At 42.2% G+C, this 24,184-nt stretch overlaps 1 protein-coding gene across 1 annotated transcript in view; it reads right to left on the minus strand.

Moving 5' to 3' along the window:
- Positions 1-24,184, minus strand: part of IL17REL (interleukin 17 receptor E like) — a 130,586-nt gene that overhangs the window by 35,069 nt on the left and 71,333 nt on the right. The window contains exon 12 of the mRNA XM_082254768.1: positions 12,975-13,032. Coding sequence (XP_082110894.1) covers positions 12,975-13,032 — 58 coding nt within the window. The remainder of the gene's footprint in view (positions 1-12,974; positions 13,033-24,184) is intronic.

The raw sequence follows: 24,184 nt of genomic DNA on the forward strand, positions 1-24,184 counted from the left end.
GTGTCATGCCTGTACCATGACCTGTGACATGCCTGTACCATGACCTGTGCCATGCCCTTACCATGACCTGTGCCATGCCCGTACCATGCCTGTGTCATGACCTGTGACATGCCTGTACCATGACCTGTGACATGCCTGTACCATGACATGTGCCATGCCTGTGCCATGACCTGTGACATGCCTGTGCCATGACCTGTGACATGCCTGTACCATGACCTGTGCCATGCCCTTACCATGACCTGTGCCATGCCTGTACCATGACCTGTGTCATGCCTGTACCACGACCTGTGACATGCCTGTACCATGACCTGTGCCATGCCCTTACCATGACCTGTGCCATGCCTGTACCATGCCTGTGTCATGACCTGTGACATGACCTGTGACATGCCTATACCATCACCTGTGGCTTGCATGTACCATGACCTGTGCCATGCCCTTACCATGACCTGTGACATGCCTGTACCATGACCTGTGCCATACCTGTGCCATGACCTGTGAAATGCCTATACCATCACCTGTGACATGCATGTGCCATGACCTGTGACATGCCTGTACCATGACCTGTGCCATGCCCTTACCATGACCTGTGACATGCCTGTACCATGACCTGTGCCATGCCCTTACCATGACCTGTGCCATGCCCGTACCATGACCTATGCCATGCCTGTGCCATGACCTGTGACATGCCTGTACCATGACCTGTGCCATGACCTGTGATATGCCCTTACCATGCCCTGTGACATGCCTATACCATCACCTGTGTCATGCCTGTACCATCACCTGTGCCATGCCCTTACCGTGACCTGTGACATGCCTGTACCATGACCTGTGACATGCCTGTACCATGACCTGTGCCATGCCTATACCATCATCTGTGCCATGCCTGTGCCATGCCTGTACCATCACCTGTGCCATGACATGTGCCATGCCCTTACCATGACCTGTGCCATGCCTATACCATCTCCTGTACCATGACCTGTGACATGCCTGCACCATCACCTGTGCCATGCCTATACCATTACCTGTGCCATGCCTATATCATCACCTGTGCCATGCCTATACCATCATCTGTGCCATGCCTGTACCATCATCTGTGCCATGCCCTTACCATGACCTGTGCCATGCCTATACCATCTCCTGTACCATCACCTGTGCCATGCCTATACCATCACCTGTGCCATGCCTGTACCATGACCTCAAAGTCACGCAATTTTTTACCACGTTTTTTGCCGCGAAGCAATACCTATTACATTTTTCTTTTTGAGCACCAGCCGCCAATGAGTACAACCCCATATTCTTTTAATAAATGTAACCTGTTCCCCCGGTTTTGAGATTTAATTATTATTTTTTTAACCTTAAACCACAGAGCTTCATACATTGAAAGTAAAGGGTCCCTTTTTTTTTTTTTTTTTTTTTTTTTTTTTTAGGGCCTTCCTCGTAAGGTCCAAACCTTTTGTCTGTTGTAATCTTCTTAACTGCAGTAATGTCTACAAGAATATTCTCGCAGTCTGCTTATAATTTCAAAATACTTTCCATTAACATTAAAGGACTTAATGTCCCAGAAAAAAGAACCCACACTCTATCTCTGGCACGCAAACTTAAGGCTAACATATTATTTCTACAGGAAACACATTTCCATTCCGACCATTCCGAGCACCTAGAAGTGTGATCACTGAAAAGAACTCCCAATCACAGAAACTAAAGGTTGAGGAAGATAATCAACACTACCAATCACCCAATTGATTATTCTTTAACGGGACATTATTTATTTATTTATTTTGTTGAGATTATGTATACAGCACCTATATCATCACACCAAGATATATATGTGGTATAGAAGGAAGCACTTAAACTAAAGGTCACGTGTATATATCTTTTTAAGGATGCACATTTTCACTTTAAGCTATTAAGCACAATGTATTTATTTGGTTATTGTGATTAAGACACCAGCACATTATTTAATTTTATTAATGTGATTATTTAATGAAGTAATATTTGCACGAGTGATTTGCACATCTATGAAACACAGAGAAGCACCTTATATACTTGAATTAATTTATATATGTGTTTTTGCAGAAAACGCACATTAGCACTTTATATACCTGAATTAATTTATATCTGTGAATTGTAAGAAGTTCAGTTTAAATACCCTGACAGCGCAGTACAACCAGTGGCGCCCCCCCCCCCCCCCAATCATCTTCAAAGAAAAAAAAAAATCATCTTCAAAGAAAAAAAAAATTACCATGTAGTCCACTATGGGGCGCCGGACTTGCTGGCTATGGGGGTGTGGGGTTTGGCATCCCACGTGGGCCCAGGCAGAGGCGCCGATTGGCGGCCGTTCTGGGTGTCACCGGGGCGCAAGCAATGCGCCCCGACACTCCCCACTAGTCCTGTCCTGGCTGTGATTGGTCCAGACTCCAGCGTGCATCAGTCACTCACCGTCACCGCCCGACTCCGTCACCTTCCCGCCGGTTCCCGCCGCCGTCAGAATGAAGAGGACTCGAGGAGAGGAGCAGCGCGCCGTGGACGTCTTGCAGGCAGTGTGAGTGTGGAGTGTCAGGGTCGAGTCAGCGAGCCAGCCCAGGAGAGCAGGTAACTGAACAGTGATTGAAGCCATTGCAGCGCGATGCCATGACCTGTGACATGACATGTGACATGACCTGTGACATGCCTGTGCCATGCCTGTGCCATGACCTGTGACATGACCTGTGACATGCCTGTGCCATGGCCTGTGACATGACCTGTGACATGCCTGTGCCATGACCTGTGCCATGACCTGTGACATGCCTGTACCATGACCTGTGCCATGCCCTTACCATGACCTGTGACATGCCTGTACCATGACCTGTGCCATGCCCTTACCATGACCTGTGCCATGCCCTTACCATGACCTGTGACATGCCCTTACCATGACCTGTGCCATGCCTGTGCCATGACCTGTGACATGCCTGTGCCATGACCTGTGCCATGCCCTTACCATGACCTGTGACATGCCTGTACCATGACCTGTGTCATGCCTGTACCATGACATGTGCCATGCCTGTGCCATGACCTGTGACATGCCTGTACCATGACCTGTGCCATGCCCTTACCATGACCTGTGCCACGCCCTTACCATGACCTGTGCCATGCCTGTACCATGACCTGTGTCATGCCTGTACCATGACCTGTGTCATGCCTGTACCATGACCTGTACCATGACCTGTGTCATGCCTGTACCACGACCTGTGACATGCCTGTACCATGACCTGTGCCATGCCCTTACCATGACCTGTGCCATGCCCTTACCATGACCTGTGACATGACCTGTGACATGCCTATACCATCACCTGTGGCTTGCATGTACCATGACCTGTGCCATGCCCTTACCATGACCTGTGACATGCCTGTACCATGACCTGTGCCATACCTGTGCCATGACCTGTGAAATGCCTATACCATCACCTGTGACATGCATGTGCCATGACCTGTGACATGCCTGTACCATGACCTGTGCCATGCCCTTACCATGACCTGTGCCACGCCCTTACCATGACCTGTGCCATGCCTGTACCATGACCTGTGTCATGCCTGTACCATGACCTGTGTCATGCCTGTACCATGACCTGTGACATGCCTGTACCATGACCTGTGCCATGCCCTTACCATGACCTGTGCCATGCCCGTACCATGCCTGTGTCATGACCTGTGACATGCCTGTACCATGACCTGTGACATGCCTGTACCATGACATGTGCCATGCCTGTGCCATGACCTGTGACATGCCTGTGCCATGACCTGTGACATGCCTGTACCATGACCTGTGCCATGCCCTTACCATGACCTGTGCCATGCCTGTACCATGACCTGTGTCATGCCTGTACCACGACCTGTGACATGCCTGTACCATGACCTGTGCCATGCCCTTACCATGACCTGTGCCATGCCTGTACCATGCCTGTGTCATGACCTGTGACATGACCTGTGACATGCCTATACCATCACCTGTGGCTTGCATGTACCATGACCTGTGCCATGCCCTTACCATGACCTGTGACATGCCTGTACCATGACCTGTGCCATACCTGTGCCATGACCTGTGAAATGCCTATACCATCACCTGTGACATGCATGTGCCATGACCTGTGACATGCCTGTACCATGACCTGTGCCATGCCCTTACCATGACCTGTGACATGCCTGTACCATGACCTGTGCCATGCCCTTACCATGACCTGTGCCATGCCCGTACCATGACCTATGCCATGCCTGTGCCATGACCTGTGACATGCCTGTACCATGACCTGTGCCATGACCTGTGATATGCCCTTACCATGCCCTGTGACATGCCTATACCATCACCTGTGTCATGCCTGTACCATCACCTGTGCCATGCCCTTACCGTGACCTGTGACATGCCTGTACCATGACCTGTGACATGCCTGTACCATGACCTGTGCCATGCCTATACCATCATCTGTGCCATGCCTGTGCCATGCCTGTACCATCACCTGTGCCATGACATGTGCCATGCCCTTACCATGACCTGTGCCATGCCTATACCATCTCCTGTACCATGACCTGTGACATGCCTGCACCATCACCTGTGCCATGCCTATACCATTACCTGTGCCATGCCTATATCATCACCTGTGCCATGCCTATACCATCATCTGTGCCATGCCTGTACCATCATCTGTGCCATGCCCTTACCATGACCTGTGCCATGCCTATACCATCTCCTGTACCATCACCTGTGCCATGCCTATACCATCACCTGTGCCATGCCTGTACCATGACCTCAAAGTCACGCAATTTTTTACCACGTTTTTTGCCGCGAAGCAATACCTATTACATTTTTCTTTTTGAGCACCAGCCGCCAATGAGTACAACCCCATATTCTTTTAATAAATGTAACCTGTTCCCCCGGTTTTGAGATTTAATTATTATTTTTTTAACCTTAAACCACAGAGCTTCATACATTGAAAGTAAAGGGTCCCTTTTTTTTTTTTTTTTTTTTTTTTTTTTTTAGGGCCTTCCTCGTAAGGTCCAAACCTTTTGTCTGTTGTAATCTTCTTAACTGCAGTAATGTCTACAAGAATATTCTCGCAGTCTGCTTATAATTTCAAAATACTTTCCATTAACATTAAAGGACTTAATGTCCCAGAAAAAAGAACCCACACTCTATCTCTGGCACGCAAACTTAAGGCTAACATATTATTTCTACAGGAAACACATTTCCATTCCGACACGATCCCCAAACTATCTAATAATTTTTACCCCATCTTTTTTCATGCAACCAATAATTTGGCCAAAATGAAAGGAGTCTCTATCCTCCTGTCTAAAAACACACATTGGCAATATGTAGATACCCAAGTTGATACCGAGGGTCGATACATATTCCTTAAAGGTCAGATAAAACGTATGTTCACCCTTGCTAATACCCTGTTTCCCTGAAAATAAGCCCTACCCCGAAAATAAGACCTAGCATGATTTTCAGGAATGGCTGCAAAATAAGTCCTACCCCGAAAATAAGCCCTAGTAAAATCCTTGATCTCAGCCCCTCCCTTTGCAGTATTTAGAGAGGGAAAGTAGAGCTCCAGAGTGTCAAGTGAGCACCCAGCTTCTGTAAATAAGGTATTTTCCACAATAAGGTTACAAAAAGAAGACACGCTGCACATTATATAATCTTTTTTACATAATCAATTACATAATTTTACAATGACTTTATACAAGGTTTATTTTTGGGATTACAGAATGTCATAATGCGGATTTCTGAGCTGACAGGGGGAGAGAACTATATTTTTTAACATTTTATTGTTTTATTCTAGGCTTTTTAGTCTTAGATAGGGCTAAATGACACAGCACAAGCACTGTGCTGTCTATCATGCTTTAAAGCATCAGGATATTTATTTTAGGGTTACAATCATTTGAAGATACTCATTTTACATATCGTAAATAAGACATCCCCTGAAAATAAGCCCTAGTGTGGTTTTTGAAGCCAAGACCCAGTCTTATTTTCGGGGAAACACGGTATCTATAGCCCCAATAAATCACAGGTGAGCTTCTTTAGGGAAGTTTCACAACTTTTAACAGTTTTCCAACAAGGAATCACTATTCTTGGGGGAGATTTTAATGTCGCGCTAGATCCCACATTGGAGACCTCATCTGGTAACTCCTCCCTGCCTTATAGAGCAATATCACAAATTAGAAAGTCCCTACAGTCCCGTCAACTACTTGACTCTTGGCGTACTTTAAACCTAACTGAGAAAGATTTTACCTACTTTTCACCACCCCACAACCTATATACCAGGATTGATTAAATTTTCCTATCACAAAGAGATCTTCCCTACATTCATGCAACGACTATTGAACCTATGACTATCTCGGACCACCACCCAATTACCTTATCCCTTTCCTTCCCTGATTTAGATACACCTACAAAACGTTGGCGTTTAAACTCCTCCCTGCTGACCAATGAACATGCCATAAATCACATTAAATTCCATATACAGGAATACTTCGCAATCAATGGTACTGCAGACACATCAGCAATTTCCCAATGGGAAGCTCATAAATGCACAATTAGGGGCCTATATTTGAAATTGAAAGCAGATAGAAACAAATCCCAACAACAAGAAATGTCTACCCTTATAAGTAAAATTCAATCCCTGGAATCCTTACATAAACTAACCAGAGTGTCTCAAACCTATAAAGATCTCACGGAAGCGAGAAACTTCTTATGCAACCTTTTAGATATTAAATATAAGTGCAAGATGATGTTATGAGCAGAGTAACAAGTGTGGGAGGTTCTTAGCTAGATGCATTCAAAATAAACGAATCAACTCCACAATTCACTGTATAAAAGATTCCAGTGGTAAGCTTATGTTAAAACCCAAGACATAGCTGCTCAATTCCAAAAATACTATTCAGATCTCTACAATCTACATCCTGACATTGAACCTTCTACTACACGCCCCAAACGTAGACAACTTATTCACTCGTTCCTTGACCAACACTGTCTCAAACAACTTTCCCATACCGACGCAACTTTCCTTAAAAGTCCATTGACTGAACTCGAATTACAACAGGCAGTTAAACAACTTAAAGCAGGGAAGAGTCCGGGCCCGGAGGGGTTTACAACATCCTACTATAAAACCTTCCTACCATTCCTGTGTTCCCCTTTCTTAAAAGCATTCAACACCCTAACATCCCCTCCCTTATATCCACATAGATTATTGGATGCTCACATTGCTGTGATCCCAAAAGAAGGGAAGGATTCCACTGATGTCTCAAATTACAGACCAATCTCCCTATTAAATGTTGATATTAAAATTTTTGCCAAAATTTTAGCGAATCATATCCAACCATTTCTGAATGCCCTAATCTCGAAAGATCAAGTAGGCTTTGTCCCAGGTAGGGAGGCTCGTGACAATACAATCAAAGCCATAAATCTTCACTATTGGTTGACCACCAATAAGGTTCCAGGGTTTTTTCTGTCACTCGACGCAGAGAAGGCGTTTGACAAGTTGGCCTGGGATTATCTGACAGCAGTATTGCAACATCTGGGTTTACGTCAACAATAGTATTAATATTGGGTTTGTCCTCCTTCCCCAATACTATTCGTACTCACTCTGGAACCCATATTGAATTGTATTAGGTCCAACCAAAACATCAAAGAAATCACTGTAGACTCCCATCCAAATAAATTAGCGGCCTTTGCAGATGATATCCTCCTCTTCCTCCAACAACCATTGATTTTGATTCCTAACCTATTTAAAAACTTCGAACTCTTTAACAAACTCTCCTTCCTTAAAATTAATTTCAGGAAGTCCCTGGCTCTGAACATATCTCTCCCCCAATCAGTGATATCCCAATGTCAGGCCAATTTTCCTTTCAAATGGGAACCCCACGCAATCCAATATCTTGGCATATCTCTCCCAACTAAACTGACAGATCTATTTGATGCAAACTTCTCACCCATCTCAAAATCCATTTTTGGAAGATCTCCAAAAATGGAATGTCTGTTTCTTTTCCTGGTTTGGAAGAGTGGCCCTGTTGAAAATGAACGTCCTCCCACGTATTTTATATCTCCTTCAAGCAATACCAATCGCTATTCCAAACTCTTTTTGCAAGAGTCTAAAAGATCATTGCATTACATTTCTGTGGAACCAAAAAAGGCCTAGAATAACTTATGATCAATTAATTAAAACCAAACATAAAGGGGGGATTGGGCTCCCAGACATACAAGGTTATTACTGGGCATAGAATTGTAGATTGGAATGTTCATGGTGACTTGAAAGATTGGATCACACTTGAATCAACCTTTAGTCCTCTGGAACGCAGATCCATTTTGTGGATTCTACCCAAACATATACTGAAAATACTAAAAGAACACCCATTAATTGGACCAACCCTAAAAACTTTTCGTCACATATGCTCCAAATTTCATTTATCATCTAACCCTGGTCCTCTTACACCTATAAACAACAATCCCGCCTTTGCACCCGGTCAACGCTTGACTTCTATACTCCAAACTTGGCCTCATGACCGGATGACAGCTCACCACTTTTGTGACAAAGACTCCCCCTGAAATCTCCTGATATCGCGGCTCGAATAGTAGAGAAATCTTTACCGCCCGAGTTTTATCAACATCTGAGCAGTTGGTTACAAAGCATCAATCGAAATAATCAAATCTCCCGTCCACTCTCTAGCTTTGAATCCCTCTGTACAGCTAAATTACCCCAAAGACATGTGATATCTACCATTCACGCCCTGTTTTTCAAAGTCTTCCCCCAAATCTAACAGGGCCTACAATTCTTGGGAACATGAATTGGATGTACAACTGACAGAACAGGATTGGGAAAAAATCTTCGCCATCACTCACAAAGGTTCAATTAATGTCACGACGCAAGAAAATAACTATAAAATAACTATAAAATTGGTACAGAACTCCCCATATTACCCATCATTATAACTCTTCATCATCAGACATATGTTGGAGCTGCTCCCTAGAAAAAGGTACAATGCTCCACATATGGTGGGAATGCTCTCTCATACAACCGTTTTGGGTACAAATACACCAAATCATCATTACACTTTAGACAGGTCAACGTTTTTTTTTTTTTTTTATAGTACAGTTATGCTTTTTTTGCCTTTTACATTTCTAAGAAATAGTTTGGAAACCCATATGTTTATACACAAAGTTACAAGCCAATGAAAAATTAACTATTGTGCTTAGAATTTTTTCCTCTGAGTCATTTACCTCAATAACACCTTTAAACTTTGATCTCTTACAATAGCCTCTACCAATAAAGTGTGTAAAAAAAAAAATAGTTATTATTTTAATGTGTATACTTTAGTTACCCCAAAAGCTTGGGTATCACTTAAGCCTCTCTGCTCTCTGATTGGCTGCTCGTCTGACAAAAGCCGGCCAAACCGTTGTTTTTTCGAACTGGCAAATGTCTCCTGACATTCTACTTATAAATCTTTTTAGGTTAATCCATTGCTTAAATCAGGGGTGCTCAACCTGTGGCCCCCGGGCCACATGTTGCCCTTGGAGCCCTCTGATCTGGCCCTCTACCTCAAACTAAGGAAGCGCACTTCTGTTATATCCTGCGGGTTTTGTGCAACTTTTGAAAGTGCACTGAAATTCCCGAATGCAGCAACCACACCCACAAGATATAATAGAAGTCTCTGGCAAAGCACAGCAAACTCACAGAAAAGCCACAGGAGCACTTTGCTGCACCCACGGTGCAGGTAAACCCCAGAGCATCAGTGTGAAAGCAGCCTTATAGGGGTCTCAGAGCAGTAAGAGCTTGTTTATGTTTGCAGTTTGGGAGCAGTAAAGCCCTATAGCTGAGACATATTTTTACCACACCCCTCCCCCAACGACTCGTGTAGCGTCAGGGGACGCTATGGTAACACTGCCCCATTCTCCAGGGTGCCCATGCGACCTCATTGTCATATTCTGTTTTAAACTTGGACAGGAGGGGTGGTGGGGGAGACATATATAGGAACCAATCCCCTCCATTTTCCCCCTGCAACCACTGAAATCTAGGTTTCTTCTCCTCTTCCCCGTCGGCATTTAGCAGATGCAAGAGGAAAATGTTCATTATACTATTTGAAATAAAAAAAATTTAATTCTAAACTATTTGATTTCATTGTGGCCTGCAACTGATTACCTAATCACTAAAGTGGCCCTTGTTTTTTAGGCCTAAGCAGTTAATGTAAAGCTATAGTATAATTTAAACATTTAATAATGTACAATTTAAACACTTAAAGTAAATGTAAAGTCTCAGTTTTTTTTCTCTTAAAATAACAAACATGTTATACTTACCTGCTCTGTGCAGTGGTTTTGCACAGAGCCACCCCGATCCTACTCTTATCAGGGCCCCTGGCTGGAGCCCCTGGCCCCTCCCTCCGAGTGTCCCAACAGCAAGCAGCTCTGTGTATCAACTCAGACATTTAGCCACCGTTCGGCCCCGCCCCCTTTCTTTCCTCATCGGCTAACTGAGTTGATCGACAGCAGCGGGAGCCAATGGTGCCGCTGCTGTTTCTCAGCCAATCAGGAGGGAGAGTCTCGGATGGCCAAGGCATTTGTGGACATCGCTGGATCAAGAGGGGGATCATATAAGTATTAGAGGAGGCTGAGGGGGCTGCTGCACACAGAAGGTTTTTTATCTCAATAAATAGAATGCATTAAGATTAAAAACCTTCTGCCTTTACAACCACTTTAAACACAGAAATTCTATGCTTCAAGCAGCTCTTCTACACAGCCACTTGAAGCCCAGATGCTGAGGGCAATACAAACTGTCCTAGCTTAAAGGCTAGATGCTGAACAAGAAAGCCACCACACACTGGAGGGATCAATAATATTTGCATATATAGCTGGGAATATCCACAGGTGTGGCTTTGACAGTTCCTGCCCTAAGACATCCCATCTAATGTGTTTTGCTCAGTACTGTAGAGTCTCTAAAACTAAGCCCTATTAGGAGAAACGTGTTAGAGGGACAGTCCTAAGGCAGGGATTGTCAAAGCCATGCTTGTGGATCTCCCATGCAATAAATGAAAACATTAGTGATCCCTCCAGTGTGTGAGGACTTCCATTTTCAGCATCTAATGCATATGTGTCAAACACAAGGCCCGTCTGGCCCACCAGGCCATTTCATGTGGCCTTTTAACCTCTCCTGCAGCTCCATACACCATCTGCATAGAATGCATTATGATAAAAAACCTTCTGCCTTTGACTTAATAGTGACTTGATGCATGCTAGGTCACTGCCTTTTGTTTCACTTGACCCTCCCTTCTAGATTGTAAGCTCTAATGAGCAAGGCCCTCTGATTCCTCCTGTATTGAATTGTACTGTAATTGTATTGTCTTCCCCCACATTGTAAAGCACTGTGCGAACTGGTGGCGCTATATAAATCCTGTATAATAATAATAATCCCAAATGTAGGTCTGTTTCTGGTGCCTGCAGAGAGGAGCTAAGTAACTTGCAGGGGAGAGGGGACCTTATAAAGGCCCATCTCATCCTAATTTACCTCAGCCCTACAAAGGTCTCATGATAGCAGCCTTTATTGAACATTAAGCTATATGGGGCATGGCACATGCACTATCCTCTCTTGTTTCAGTGTAGGCTGATCAGTAAGTTGCCATGTGAAATGAGTTTAATTCAATCAAGTTAGTCTCTTTGGAATGCATAAATATGCGTAGCACCCTCCAGTGTGTCCTACTAGAAGTGAGAGTAGGCAAACTATAGTCTTGCCCAGGGATAAACCTGAGTCACTGAATATGGGTCAGGGTTATTGGAGGCCAGGGTTGGATGACTTATCCTGGCAGCTCTTTGGTGCCTCTCCCTGTTTCTAGAATGTTGGAGAACGTTCTAGAAAATAGTGGGCGGAAGATAGGAGGGGTGGTCTTGAATATTTAGGGGCCTTTAGCCAATCCCCAGGTTGGGGGTCTGGCAGAGAACTAAGGAGCCCTTAAATAGACTTGAGCCATGCCAGCAGGGAAGTCGGGTGAAAGAAGGAGAAACAGTGCTGAGTTGAGGCTGACGGTGGCCCTTGAGGAAGCCCTGCCAGAGAGGGGTTTTACCTCGGTCTGGAGCTCAGGAGGCTGGTGTGGAAGGATCCTACCACTTGAGGCAGTTGGAGTGACACTAAACCGGAGAGGCAGCAGAGAGTGCAAGGAGAAACAGTGAGTAGATCAGCACAGTGCAGAGACAGACAAGGGGAGAGACTGCCAGCTGTAGCAGTGCTCTCTTGAAGACAGCAGTGTGCCAAGTCTTCATCCACCCTTGCCCTGTGGAGTCTCCATGTGTTTGTCAGTCAGGAGGACTGGGAAGAGAAAGCAGCCAGGTTGGCTAGCATTTTCTGAAAGCAGTGGAACTGTGATCAGTGCCTGCAGGGATGAAGGAGGTGGTGCAAGATGCTGTTCACTTATGTGCTAACTAATTATGGGACTGAGAGTTCCTAGCCTGTAATGAGTTGTTCCTGAGCTGACAAGAGACCGTTAGCTCCTCCAGTAGTGAGTCAGCAGAAGCTGTACCAAAGAGAACCAAGTTTGTGCAGGAGGAAGGATGAAGAGGAATCTGTAAATAGGGAGGAAGCTGCCCCTGATTCTCTTTATGGACATTTTCAAGTTGGGCATCCCATAATTTCTTACCCCCATCCAAGTTATCACCTCCTAAAAGCAAAAACAAGCCAAAGGACTGATTTACAGTATTTACAGTATGTGTCTGAATGTAATAAGAAAATGCTGTGTGACTGGTTGTGCAGCAGTGGGGAACCCTGACCCAATACAGGGGTAGTGCTACATATGTTTGTTGTGTCCATATGTCATTTACTGTTAAAGAGGCTTGTAACTAGCGCATCATATCTAAAGAGAACTGTGAATGGTATGCCTTTTTTTTTAGAACAAAAATTCCTATAGGTTCTTATTATAACATTATTTGAAGCTTATTTTTCTAATAAATTAATGTCACAGAAACTTACTGCAAGGGATATCACAGATCTGGATAGGAAATGAGTAATTCACATCCTCTCTTATGCCCTGTGAAGTAAAAAAGTCAAGAAGTCAAGAAAATGTAGAAATGTATTGTATTAATGTATGCATAATGACAAACTCTAAAATGGCACATTGCTTATTTTTAATTCATTGTATTCATCTGTATTTATAAACTGAACTTCAATTTTTCTTCTACAACAAGCTTGCTTTGCCCCACCGTTCAAATTCCTCTTTACAAATATTACAACATTTAACTAACATTTTCCATTTATTTTTACTCTTTCACCTGAGATGCCTTTCTATAATAAAACCTGTTTTTCTCTTTGAAACTGGCAAACATTGCTTGCAAACATGCTTCTTACATTCATTTTTAGACATGTATGCATGACTCATAAAGGGCAGATTTAGCTGAGGTTGCATACCATTCATTCAGTCTGATTAGCAATGATGGTAAAATGACAAATATTCAATATGCATTTACGCAACTTTGACATTGACCTTGGTTCCAACCAAGTTTTTCAAGGCATTCAAACAAAACGGTTGCCTCACTGGACGTTATAAAAAAAAGCCAGTACCATTAGCTGTAGAAAGCTGTAGTTGTAGAATGAGTTTTTCAGCGTTTTTGCAGTAGTGTTTTTCAGTGTTTTTCATAGTTGTTTTGCTTTTTTTTAACTATAGCGTTATTTAGTTTTTTTTTAGCAAAACTATACTCCCATAAAAGCTTATGCCTCAAAAAAAAAAAAAAAACACAAATAAATGCTGAATAACCGCATTTTTCAGCTTTTATCAGAGTTAGAGCATTTTTACAGCTGAAAAACGCTTAAAAACCCGCTAGTTTTGGGTTTTTTTCAAGCCAGAAAATGCCCCTGCCAAAAACTGCTGATAGCAGCCTATGTGTGCATGGACACATAGGATAACATGCTGGGGAGATTACTGACTGCAAAAAAAACGTCTGATGCCAAAAACAGCCGCTGTAAAAATGTCCAGTGTGCATGAGGCCTAAAGCACCACGATAAAAAACTGCATTGGAAGAGACCAGTGAAAAAAGAGAGCCTTTTGGGGTGCACAAATAAAGACACAGAGGGTATTGAATACACAAGAATATATGTAAATTATATCAAGCAACCCATGAATGGGTAAGGTTCAAATTTAACAAGTGCAGTAAATCTGTCAAAGGGTGCAAACAAAAATGTAGTGTAATAACAGCAATGTGGGTAAAAAAGTACCCCCTTCTACTACAAACATCCCACTGGAGTAAGAGGAGGCAATATGGGAACATATGCACAGGCAACCCATCCCATCGTTTTCCCTCCTCCAGACCCTCCAGTGTCCTTCCAATCGGTACTTCACCTCTCATTACCTAGGTACTGCCTGTATATTATTTTCAGTGGCATTTTTTTGGTTATCCCGGGATCCTGTGGCTAAGAGTACTCCAACACGCACCCAGCTCGAGCCTCCAGGGGTCAGGCATTTTCATCTATTCCCCTCACTTATTGCAACCCTTTTTTCAGTTGTCCCACACGGCGATTCGCCATGAGGAATCTTTGATAGTGTCTTACACCTCCTGGCGTCCGGACGACCATTGCTATCTCATCATTTATGTTTGTTTTGTTTGTTACCCACATTGCTGTTATCACACTACCTTTTTATTTGCACCCTTTGACAGATTTACTGCACTTGTTAAATTGAACCTTAGCCATTCATGTTTTTTTTATATACTTTACATAAAGAATTAAAATATATTCTTGTGTATTCAATACCCTCTGTGTCTTAATTTGCGCACGCTAAAATTCTCTCTTTTTTCACTGGTCTCTTCCAGTGTAGTTTTTTATGTATATGTCCCAGAGCCAGGGGATGGCCATCCACACGGTGGAGACCTCAGAGGCTTTATAACTAATCCACTAATTAGAGCCCCCCTAGTTTTTTTCAAAAGGACCACCAGCTGGGACCAAAATGGAGCGAGAATCTTACATTTAGGTATGGATCATTTTAAACAAGTCATTTTGTAATGTAGAGAAACTATAGGAGAATCAGGAGCACTGTATAAGTGTTTTTATTAAAAAAAAAAGCTTGTAAATATATTTTTACAGCTATCTGCAGGCCGGTCACGTGACTTCCTGCCAGTCTCCTACTCTGATCCCTGGGCTACAACGGGAGGGGCGGAGATCTCCCTCTGACGTCAGCAGAGAGGGTCACGTGGCCCCTCAGCCCCTCTCGCTGTAGCTCTGGATCGGAGTAGGAAACTGGCTGGGAGTCACGTGACCGGCCTGATGATAGCTGTAAAAAGGTATTCACAAGCTTTGTTTTAATAAAACACTTATACAGTGTGGTATGCCTAGATATATTAGAAGGGCTGCCAGTGACAATTTGTAATATTTTATTTTCTACTAATAGTGAACGGAGGGGGCAGACACAGGAACACAGACATGGAGCTGACAGGCAGGGAGGGAGGGGGTGAGGGGGACAGAGGAGAGCTGCAGATGACGGGGGGCACGCAAGCTGACCACGGTGCTCAGGGCTCTGCAGCCATGATTATTGTGGTCAGGACACAGAGGGGGACACAGGAAGTGTCAGGATCAGCCAGGTTTTTTACTGCATAGAGAGGGCCAGATTAGACAGCACAAGCACTGTGCTGTTTAATCTGCTATGGGGACTAAGGGAACAGAAGCTCTTTTTTTTATTTTTATTTTTTTTAGGGTAGCAAACACTTTAAACATGCCATTTTGTTGATTCAGCAGCCAAAGCCCCACAAAAAACTTTCTGACTTTACACCAATTCATTTGTGTTTCACTCTACTCTCTTAGGTACATTTTTGAAAACTTCCATGATGTAATGATGCCGCTTACCATTTCTTATTAAAGCCCTTATAATGTGCATTGAAAGATGAAACCACAGACATGGTCTATTTTGGCCAATGCATGTCAACGCACTGTATGTATGTGTACTAGCCCCATAAAACCATGGCATACCCCCTGCCCATGTTTTATTGTGTATTGAAACTCATGCATGAAATTGCATGTAAGTGAATGGGCACTAAAACCAGACATGCAGCTTTTCTTTCTATTTATTGCAGCATACCACAATGCACAGATGTAAAAATGTAAATCATCTGTGCGTTTTGGTATGCTACAACACAAGTGCTTTGCTGTGCATTGTGTTTTTCTATTTAAAAGGAACCTTGTCTGAGTCTTACCACCCTGTACCACAGCCAATCAGTGGGAGTTGAGTCATTAGACATGACTTACACATAAAAGCAATGCAGGGTTTATTTTATACATCATCATCTTCAGATTTCAAAACATCTATTTTGCACCTCAGAGACTTCATCATCCTTAATTTAAAACACTAGTCTCGCTGTTTGGAGACTTAGTCATCTTTTGATCTCAGCGTGAATATCATTCAAGCTGCTCACAGACGTCATAGCTACTAGTTACGCTGTTTTAATATATTGTTCTTATTTTTCACAAAAAGATCCCTTTTAATGGGGGAATCACAGTGCTACACTGATTGCTCAGGTAAAAGGGCAGAATAATTCAGATATTGGTTTTAATTCAGATATTGGTTGTAAATTAGAAATAATAATTGAAATGGCATAAATGAAAGGGACCCATCTATTTAAGTATATTGTGTTAAATTATTTTGAACTAAAATAATGAATTATGAAAAAAATGGAAGAAGAAAAGGAGAAAGGAGTAGGAGAGGGAAGAAAGGGAAAGAGGAAAAAAAATGAGTGAATGTGTTGCCAACGATCCACAGTCTTTTTTAATCTCCATTATCTCCATCCCCATCTCCACAATTTATAGTCATACATCTGCAATCTACTGAAGCATTGCTGGTCAGCTTCTAATTACTAATCAAATACAGTGCTGTTTACTTTTTTTATCTTCAGAGCATTGGCAATGAATTTCTGTGTTTAGCATATGTTACTGTTTTTTCTTATTATTAAAATTCCAGGCATATCAGTATTCATTTTGCTTCTCTCATTTTATGGGTTGCGATTGCGAATGACATGGCATTGTCATACATAGCTGGTGTTATTCATTTTAGAGTCTCCTAAGTTTGTGATGCTACAATAAATATTGGAAGTGGAAGGGACATGACTATCTGGCAAAATGTGTCTATGTCTATGAATCATGTTCTGGTGCGGCAAAAATAGGTGTCCAGTGTTACCCCTAACAATAAGGATAAATACAATCAAGTGCGCCACTATGTTAATAGAAATAAACAATCCTATGCTAAATAAACTCTCCAAACACTGGGCATAAGTGAAAAACAATATATCATGATAATAAATCTCACACAAAGAAAACTCAATATGCATAAGGCCCCTTTCAGATGGAGCTGAACCTGTCCAAGCGGATCCACCTGCTCAGCGAGGGATCTCTACCCTGTTCCCCCGCTGAGCAGGTGGATGACAGGTCCGTTTCCATTTCCATGTCCGTTTCCATCCGATTGTCATCCAATCCGATCACTGCACAGATTGAAAACGTATCCCCATCCATTTGTTTTTAGCGGACCGGATCGGATCTGAGGCTGGCGGGTGAGAGCAGACACATATACCCTGACATCTGCCACCCCATAGAGAACAATGGATGGTCTGATCGGATCCGCCTGAAAAACGGACAGGCAGAGCTGGTGTGAAAGGGGTCAAAAACATGTCTTTAAGAGCCGGTTCACATAGCAGCGACCCGACTTGCCGAGGCGACCTGTGAAGTCGCGGTGCGCAGATTGCACCGCGACCTCTGAGCGGCCGGCACGGACTTCATATCATTGAAGTCAATGCAGGTCGCTCCAGGTCGCCCCAAAGAAGCTCAGGACCCTTTTTCTAAGTCGGAGCGACTTGTGTCGCTCCTATTAGAACGGGTCCTGTGCTAATCTATGGCAGGCGACCCGCGGCGACTTGTCAGGCGACCAAGTCGCCTGACAAGTCGCCCCAGTGTGAACCGGCTCTAAGTATTCCTGAAGAAACAAAAAAAGCAAAACAAATAAACTGAATGAACTGCAACAGTCCAGGAATGTATAATGAATCAATATTCTATTGGATTGATTTACTAAAACAGGAAAGTGCAAAATCTGGTGCAGCACTGCATAGAAACCGATCAGCTTCCAGGTTTCTTTGTCAAAGATTAATTGAACAAGCTGAAGTTAGAAGCTGATTGGCTACCATGCACAGCTGCACCAGATTTTGCACTGTCCAGTTTTAGTAAATCAAGCCCTATATGTTTCTTATTTAAACCACAAATCTCCTTCACCAAGCTGAGAACTTCCCTCAAAAACAAGCTGTCCCATTCCCCCTGTGTACACAAATCAGCAGAACGATTGTGACATCTATGCTATAAAGTCTAGATCATAATCGCCATTCTCAGTCAGCAACAAGAAAAAAGTGCAAAACACAAGGTCAAACCATTTAAAAAAAAAATTAAGATCAATAGCTGAGATACACCCACTTAATGGGATGCTTAAACCGCACTTTATCACTTAATCATCTGACTTCACCTTCAGTATACTGCATGCTCAGTACTCCAGCATCTTCTTCTCTGACATCTAGGGATATTCCTGTGTGTGCTTTTAGTTCCTCCCTAACAGGTTTCATCATAGGAGACCTTGTCAAGGCATGTTTTGTCATGTTGGTCACCAGCGCAATGTATTGAGCAATTTAGGGATTATTACAGGACATAAAAACAAGAAAAACTGCACTTTCAGAAAAGAAACACAGAAGATGTATATTTACCTACATGCCACATCTATGGCCAGCCAGCAATTCCTAGCTGGGGGATGGTCCATAGAAATCCATGAAAATCAGCTGTATAGGTGCATACACATCAACTCTTTTCCATAGGCACACATACTGCAATAGCATCCACCTATAATACTACACTGGCATCTGCAAATCGGTGACAGAGCTCTTGCTTCATGCAACAATCAGCGCATGTTCTTTTTTGGCATCTAGCAACAAGACTTCTCTTACCTACCCTTCCCACATGGAAGAGAAATATATTTTCAATGATATATGTGACATACAGCATATTTACAATATATTGTAAATACATGTCACATATATAATTTATTTTCTAAATATATTGGAAATATATTTATTTTCCATGTGGGTCATTCAACTATGCAGGGGATCCCATCTTCCCATCCTGACAGGTTAAATATTCCAGGACTATCATGGCCTGGATACAAGATGTAATATCCCTCCCTTCTTTTAAATATTATGGATAACTACCAGGTCACATAGGTCTCTAACTCATGTTTAATCTCACTGGACCTTACTTTACCTCTTATACATTTTTTCATTAATGGTGACACATTACCAGGGGTCACAAAAAGTAGCTTCTGGAAACTTGACCTTTGGCTATCTTCATTTCGGTGGGATGGCTATAAGCTGCAGGGGATAGGCTTAAGCCTCATACACATGATAAAAATATTGGACGAATGATCATTCATTTTTTTTTTTTGCATGTTAGTGCATATTGAAAATGAAGAGGTTACTAAACTTGCGAAAATTCTCATATGACAGAATACAACTTCAGAAGTGATGTAATGTGTTGTATTGTAATGTAATGTATTCTTTTGTTTTCAAGCATGTGTGGTCTTGCTCTTCCTTTTTTTTCTGTATGAATACTGTACTGTTTAAAGTGAAAATCGTACGATCTAGTATCATACGAGAACATTTTTCGTGTTCATTTCTTTGGATGATTTCAGATGAATGGTCGTGACCATCTCTTGAAAGCTGTATACGAATGGTCAAATTATCACACGATCGATCCAAAAGCGTTATTTTTCGTCCAATTTTCTGATCGTGTGTACTGGGCCTTTGCTAGAGAAGGAAACTCACTGGATGACATACCCCAAATCAACTGAGTTTGTAAGCAGTCTCATTTATCTCTTTTTTTTCCCATGTACAAACTCGTAACTGAACAAACACTGCATGCAGCATTTCCTCCCAAACACTTCCACCAAACAATGGCAGGCCACAGGGTAATTCTATAACACTTTAGCACTACTTTGTTACTGCAGAGCAAAGAATGTTAAAGTGTATTTTCAGCCAAAACCTTGTTCTTAGTTTTGGATAGAGTAGGGAATGGTTAGAATCCCATTTTGTTTTTAATTGCTAGAGAGATCTACCCTCGCTTATTGTCAAGCTAACCAGACAGAAGTGAGATGAAATTTCTAACAGCAACACAGAGAGAATATATAAATATTGTTTTTAGTATGAGTTGGGAGAAGGGGAATGTACCCTAGTAGTGGACACTTACCAAGGCCAACATTTATTAAAAAAAATATCATACTGCAGGGTGAAGTTCCTTTTCATGTGGCTTTAGAGGTAACATGGAAAAGCATGAATCCTGTTAATTACAGGATTGGGTGGGGTGCATTACCCACATCTATACTGGGCACTTTCACCCCTTTCCTTCCCAGACCAATTTTCAGCTTTCAGTGCTCTTGCAGTTTGAATGACAATTGCTCAGTCATGCTGCACTGTACCCAAATTAAATTTTAATAATTTTGTTCACACAAATAGAGCTTTCTTTTGGCGGTATTTATTCACCACTGGATTTTTCTTTTTTTTGCGATCTAAGCGAAAAAAAACAAAAATTTTGAAAAAAAAAAACATTTTTCTACTTTCTGAAGAAATCCAATAAAATCACATTTCATCATAAATTTAGGCCAGAATGTATTCTGCTACATATCTTTGGTACAAAAAAAAAAATCCTGATAAGTGTATGATAATAGGTTTGTGTGAAAGTTATAGAGTCTACAAGCTAGGCTACGTATCATTGAAAATGTATCAATCCTGATTTACTGACTACCTATCTCATTTCTTGAGGCCCTAAAATGTCAGGACAGTACAAATACCCTCCAAATGACCCCTTTTTGTAAATATGACAGTCCAAAGTATTTAGAAAGAGGCATAGTGAGTATTTTGAAGTTGCAAAATTTTGCCCACAATAGTTTAGGTGATGAAGAATTTTTTTTTCAAACAAAATTGTCATGTTAACAAGTTATTTCTTACACATGGCATAGATAACCTTGCAATTTCACCCCAAAATATATCCAGCTACTCATCCTGAGTATGGCAATACCACGTGTGTGAGACCTTTCCACAGCCTGTCCATATACAGAGGCCCAACATCCAAGTAGCACTGTCATGCTTTCCAAAGGCATACATTACACATTTCATTTCCTGAGTATCTATCACATTTTTGAAAGCCCTGAAGCACCAGGACAGTATAATTACCCACAAAATGACCCAATTTTGGAAAGAAAACACCACAATGTATATTCTATGAGGCATAATGAGTCTTTTGAACATGTCATTTTTTCCACAAGTTTTTGGAAAACGTGGAAAGAAAATGAAAATGTATTTCTTTTTACACAAAGTTGTTAATTTATACGATATTTCTAACACATAGCATGTACATAGCAAAAATTACACCCCAAAATACATTCTGCTACTCGCCTTGAGTATGGTAATACCACATTTGTGAGACTTTTACACAGCATGGCCACATACAGAGGCCCAAGTAGCACTGTCAGGCATTTTAAAAGGCATAAATTACACATTTCATTTCCGGAGTACCTATCACATTTTTGAAGGCCCTAGATCATTTTTTAGGCATGTGGACAGATGTGCACAGATGATTCCTGGGACAGATGTGTGACAGATGTTGATCATAGGGATGTGGCAGATGTTCACTGGGACAGATGGGGCAGATGTTCACTGGGACAGATGTGGCAGATCACAGACAGATGTGGCAGATCACGGACAGATGTGGAAGATCATGGACAGATGTGGCAGATGATCATGGATAGATGTGGCAGATGATCACAGATCCCACTTGCTTGGAACGCATGCCCAGCTCGTACACCTGGAAGTGTGGGTGGATCTGTGCCCCATCGCTCAACACATCACGTCCGGGTGCACCGCAGCATCACTTCCAGTTCTATCTGAGGCTGCCTCATGCTGCGAGTGGCAGCCCCAGAGACCAATGAGCATCTCCGAGCACCTCAAGCAGCCACCCAAACTCGCCCCAGCTTGACAGACACACAAGGAGAAGGGATGGTACTATCTGGGGCTGCCACTCATGACATTAGGCAGCCTCAGATAGAACCAGAAGTGATGCCTCGGTGCACCCAGAAGTGATGTGTTGAGCGATGGGACACAGATCCACCCCACTTCTGGGTGAACGAGCCCGGTGTGCGTTCCAAGCAAGTGTGATGCGGCTTGGGGCGCTAAGGCAACACAAGCCCTGGCTTGTGGACCATACAGAGGAATTGGTCATCGTTTTGGGGCGCGATCCCCAACATCCTTTAATCCCATCAAAGTTGGAGTACATGGAGAGATATATACATACATATATATAGATATATCTGTATATATATGATAGATAGATAGATAGATAGATAGATAGATAGATAGATAGATAGATAGATAGATAGATAGATAGATAGATAGATAGATAGATAGATAGATAGATAGATAGATAGATAGATAGATAGATAGATAGATAGATAGATAGATATACACACACACATATATATATATATACATATATACAGTATATATACATATATATATATTTGCTATATATATATTTAGATACATGTATTGCTGTTCTGTATTATGGTCTTTGTTATCTGGTTTAAAGCCAAAGTGAAGGCCTAGCATAATCTTAGTCACTATATTTGTTTTCTCTGTTAACGATTCATAACATTTATCTTTTTATTCTTGCTTTTAGTTTTTAGCATAATTTTACCTTTGCTATTGTTATTATTACCATCATTATTTGCAAGTGGTGTATGTGTATGGCTGGTTTGTAAACACAGGGGTAGCAGTTTGCACTGTGTGGTCCCTCACTTTTGTGGATGTTATAGACAATATAATACATTAAACAAACTCCATCCCAGCTATCTACACCCTTGACATTTTCCCCTTGAAGGGTGGAGCTGAGTAATGAGGGCGGTACAGACTGGCTATATAACAACTTGTGAATTTATGGTGGGTCAGTAGTACTTTTGGCTCTGAAGAAGAGGATTCTACCTCTAAACGCATTAGCCAGGCATATACAGAAGCCATCACGTCATCCAGTGCCATAGGAGTATCCCAGTAGTCCTGGAGGTGATTGGTTCTATTTTCCTTACATGTGTGCTATTAACATGCGTTTGTGAGTACAATGTATACTTTTTTGGATTTTAATAAATTTTTTAAGTGGTAATGCACGAGGTCAGTGCGCCCTTCTCATGTTGTTGTTTTTAGGTATATTTGAATACCCTTGGTCCTGAGAGGGCAGCAGGTGATAACAAAGACCACACAAGACCACTCACCTTCCGACATACCACTTGAGCGCAGGAGAGATGCTGTTTTGGATTAGCTGTCACAGATGACACAGACTGCAGCCATCCCCACACAGTACACCAAGCGCCACTGTCACCACTGTCTTTGTCCCATGAACATCTGTCCAAGTGTCCCCATGAACATCTGTACCAGTGTGCAAAACATCTGTCACAGTGTACCATGAACATCTGTACCAGTGCACAAAAACCCTGCAATAGTGTTCAATTGCAACATCAACATCTGACCGTGTCCGTCAGTGGACGATTGACATCTGTACCAGTGTGCAAGTGCACAAAAACATCTGTTAGTGTACCAGTATCCCACGATAAATAAAAATTTAAAGCGTCCCCATCCCCCTGTGCTCGTGTGCAAAGGCGAATGCACACCTTGGTCCCGTACGCATATGTAAAGCTCAATAGCACCACACATGTAAGTATTGGTGGAATGTCAGAGCAAGTGCAATAATTATAGCACCAGACCTCTTGTGTAACTCTAAACTGGTAACCAAAAAAGGCTTATAAAGCATCAATGATGGATATTTTTTAAATACTGAAGTTTGGCGCAATTTCACAAGCCTGCGCAATTTTAAAGCATGACATGTTTGGTAACTATTTACGGGGCGCAACACCATATTTTAAATTTTACCAAAATGTTGGGTATTATATTGTCTCTATGTGTATTTAATATTCATTAGGATGTATTTATGCATTAGTGTGTAAAATTGCGTTAGAAAAACTGCTGCAAAAATACAATGTGACATAAAAATTTGCAAAACCCACCATTTTATTCTCTAGGGCCTATGCTACAAAAAAATATAATTTTTGGGGGTTCTAAATATTTTTCTAGCAAATATGT

The sequence above is a fragment of the Pelophylax lessonae genome (genome assembly GCF_965119305.1).
Source record: "Pelophylax lessonae genome assembly, chromosome: 4".
NCBI lineage: Eukaryota > Metazoa > Chordata > Amphibia > Anura > Ranidae > Pelophylax > Pelophylax lessonae.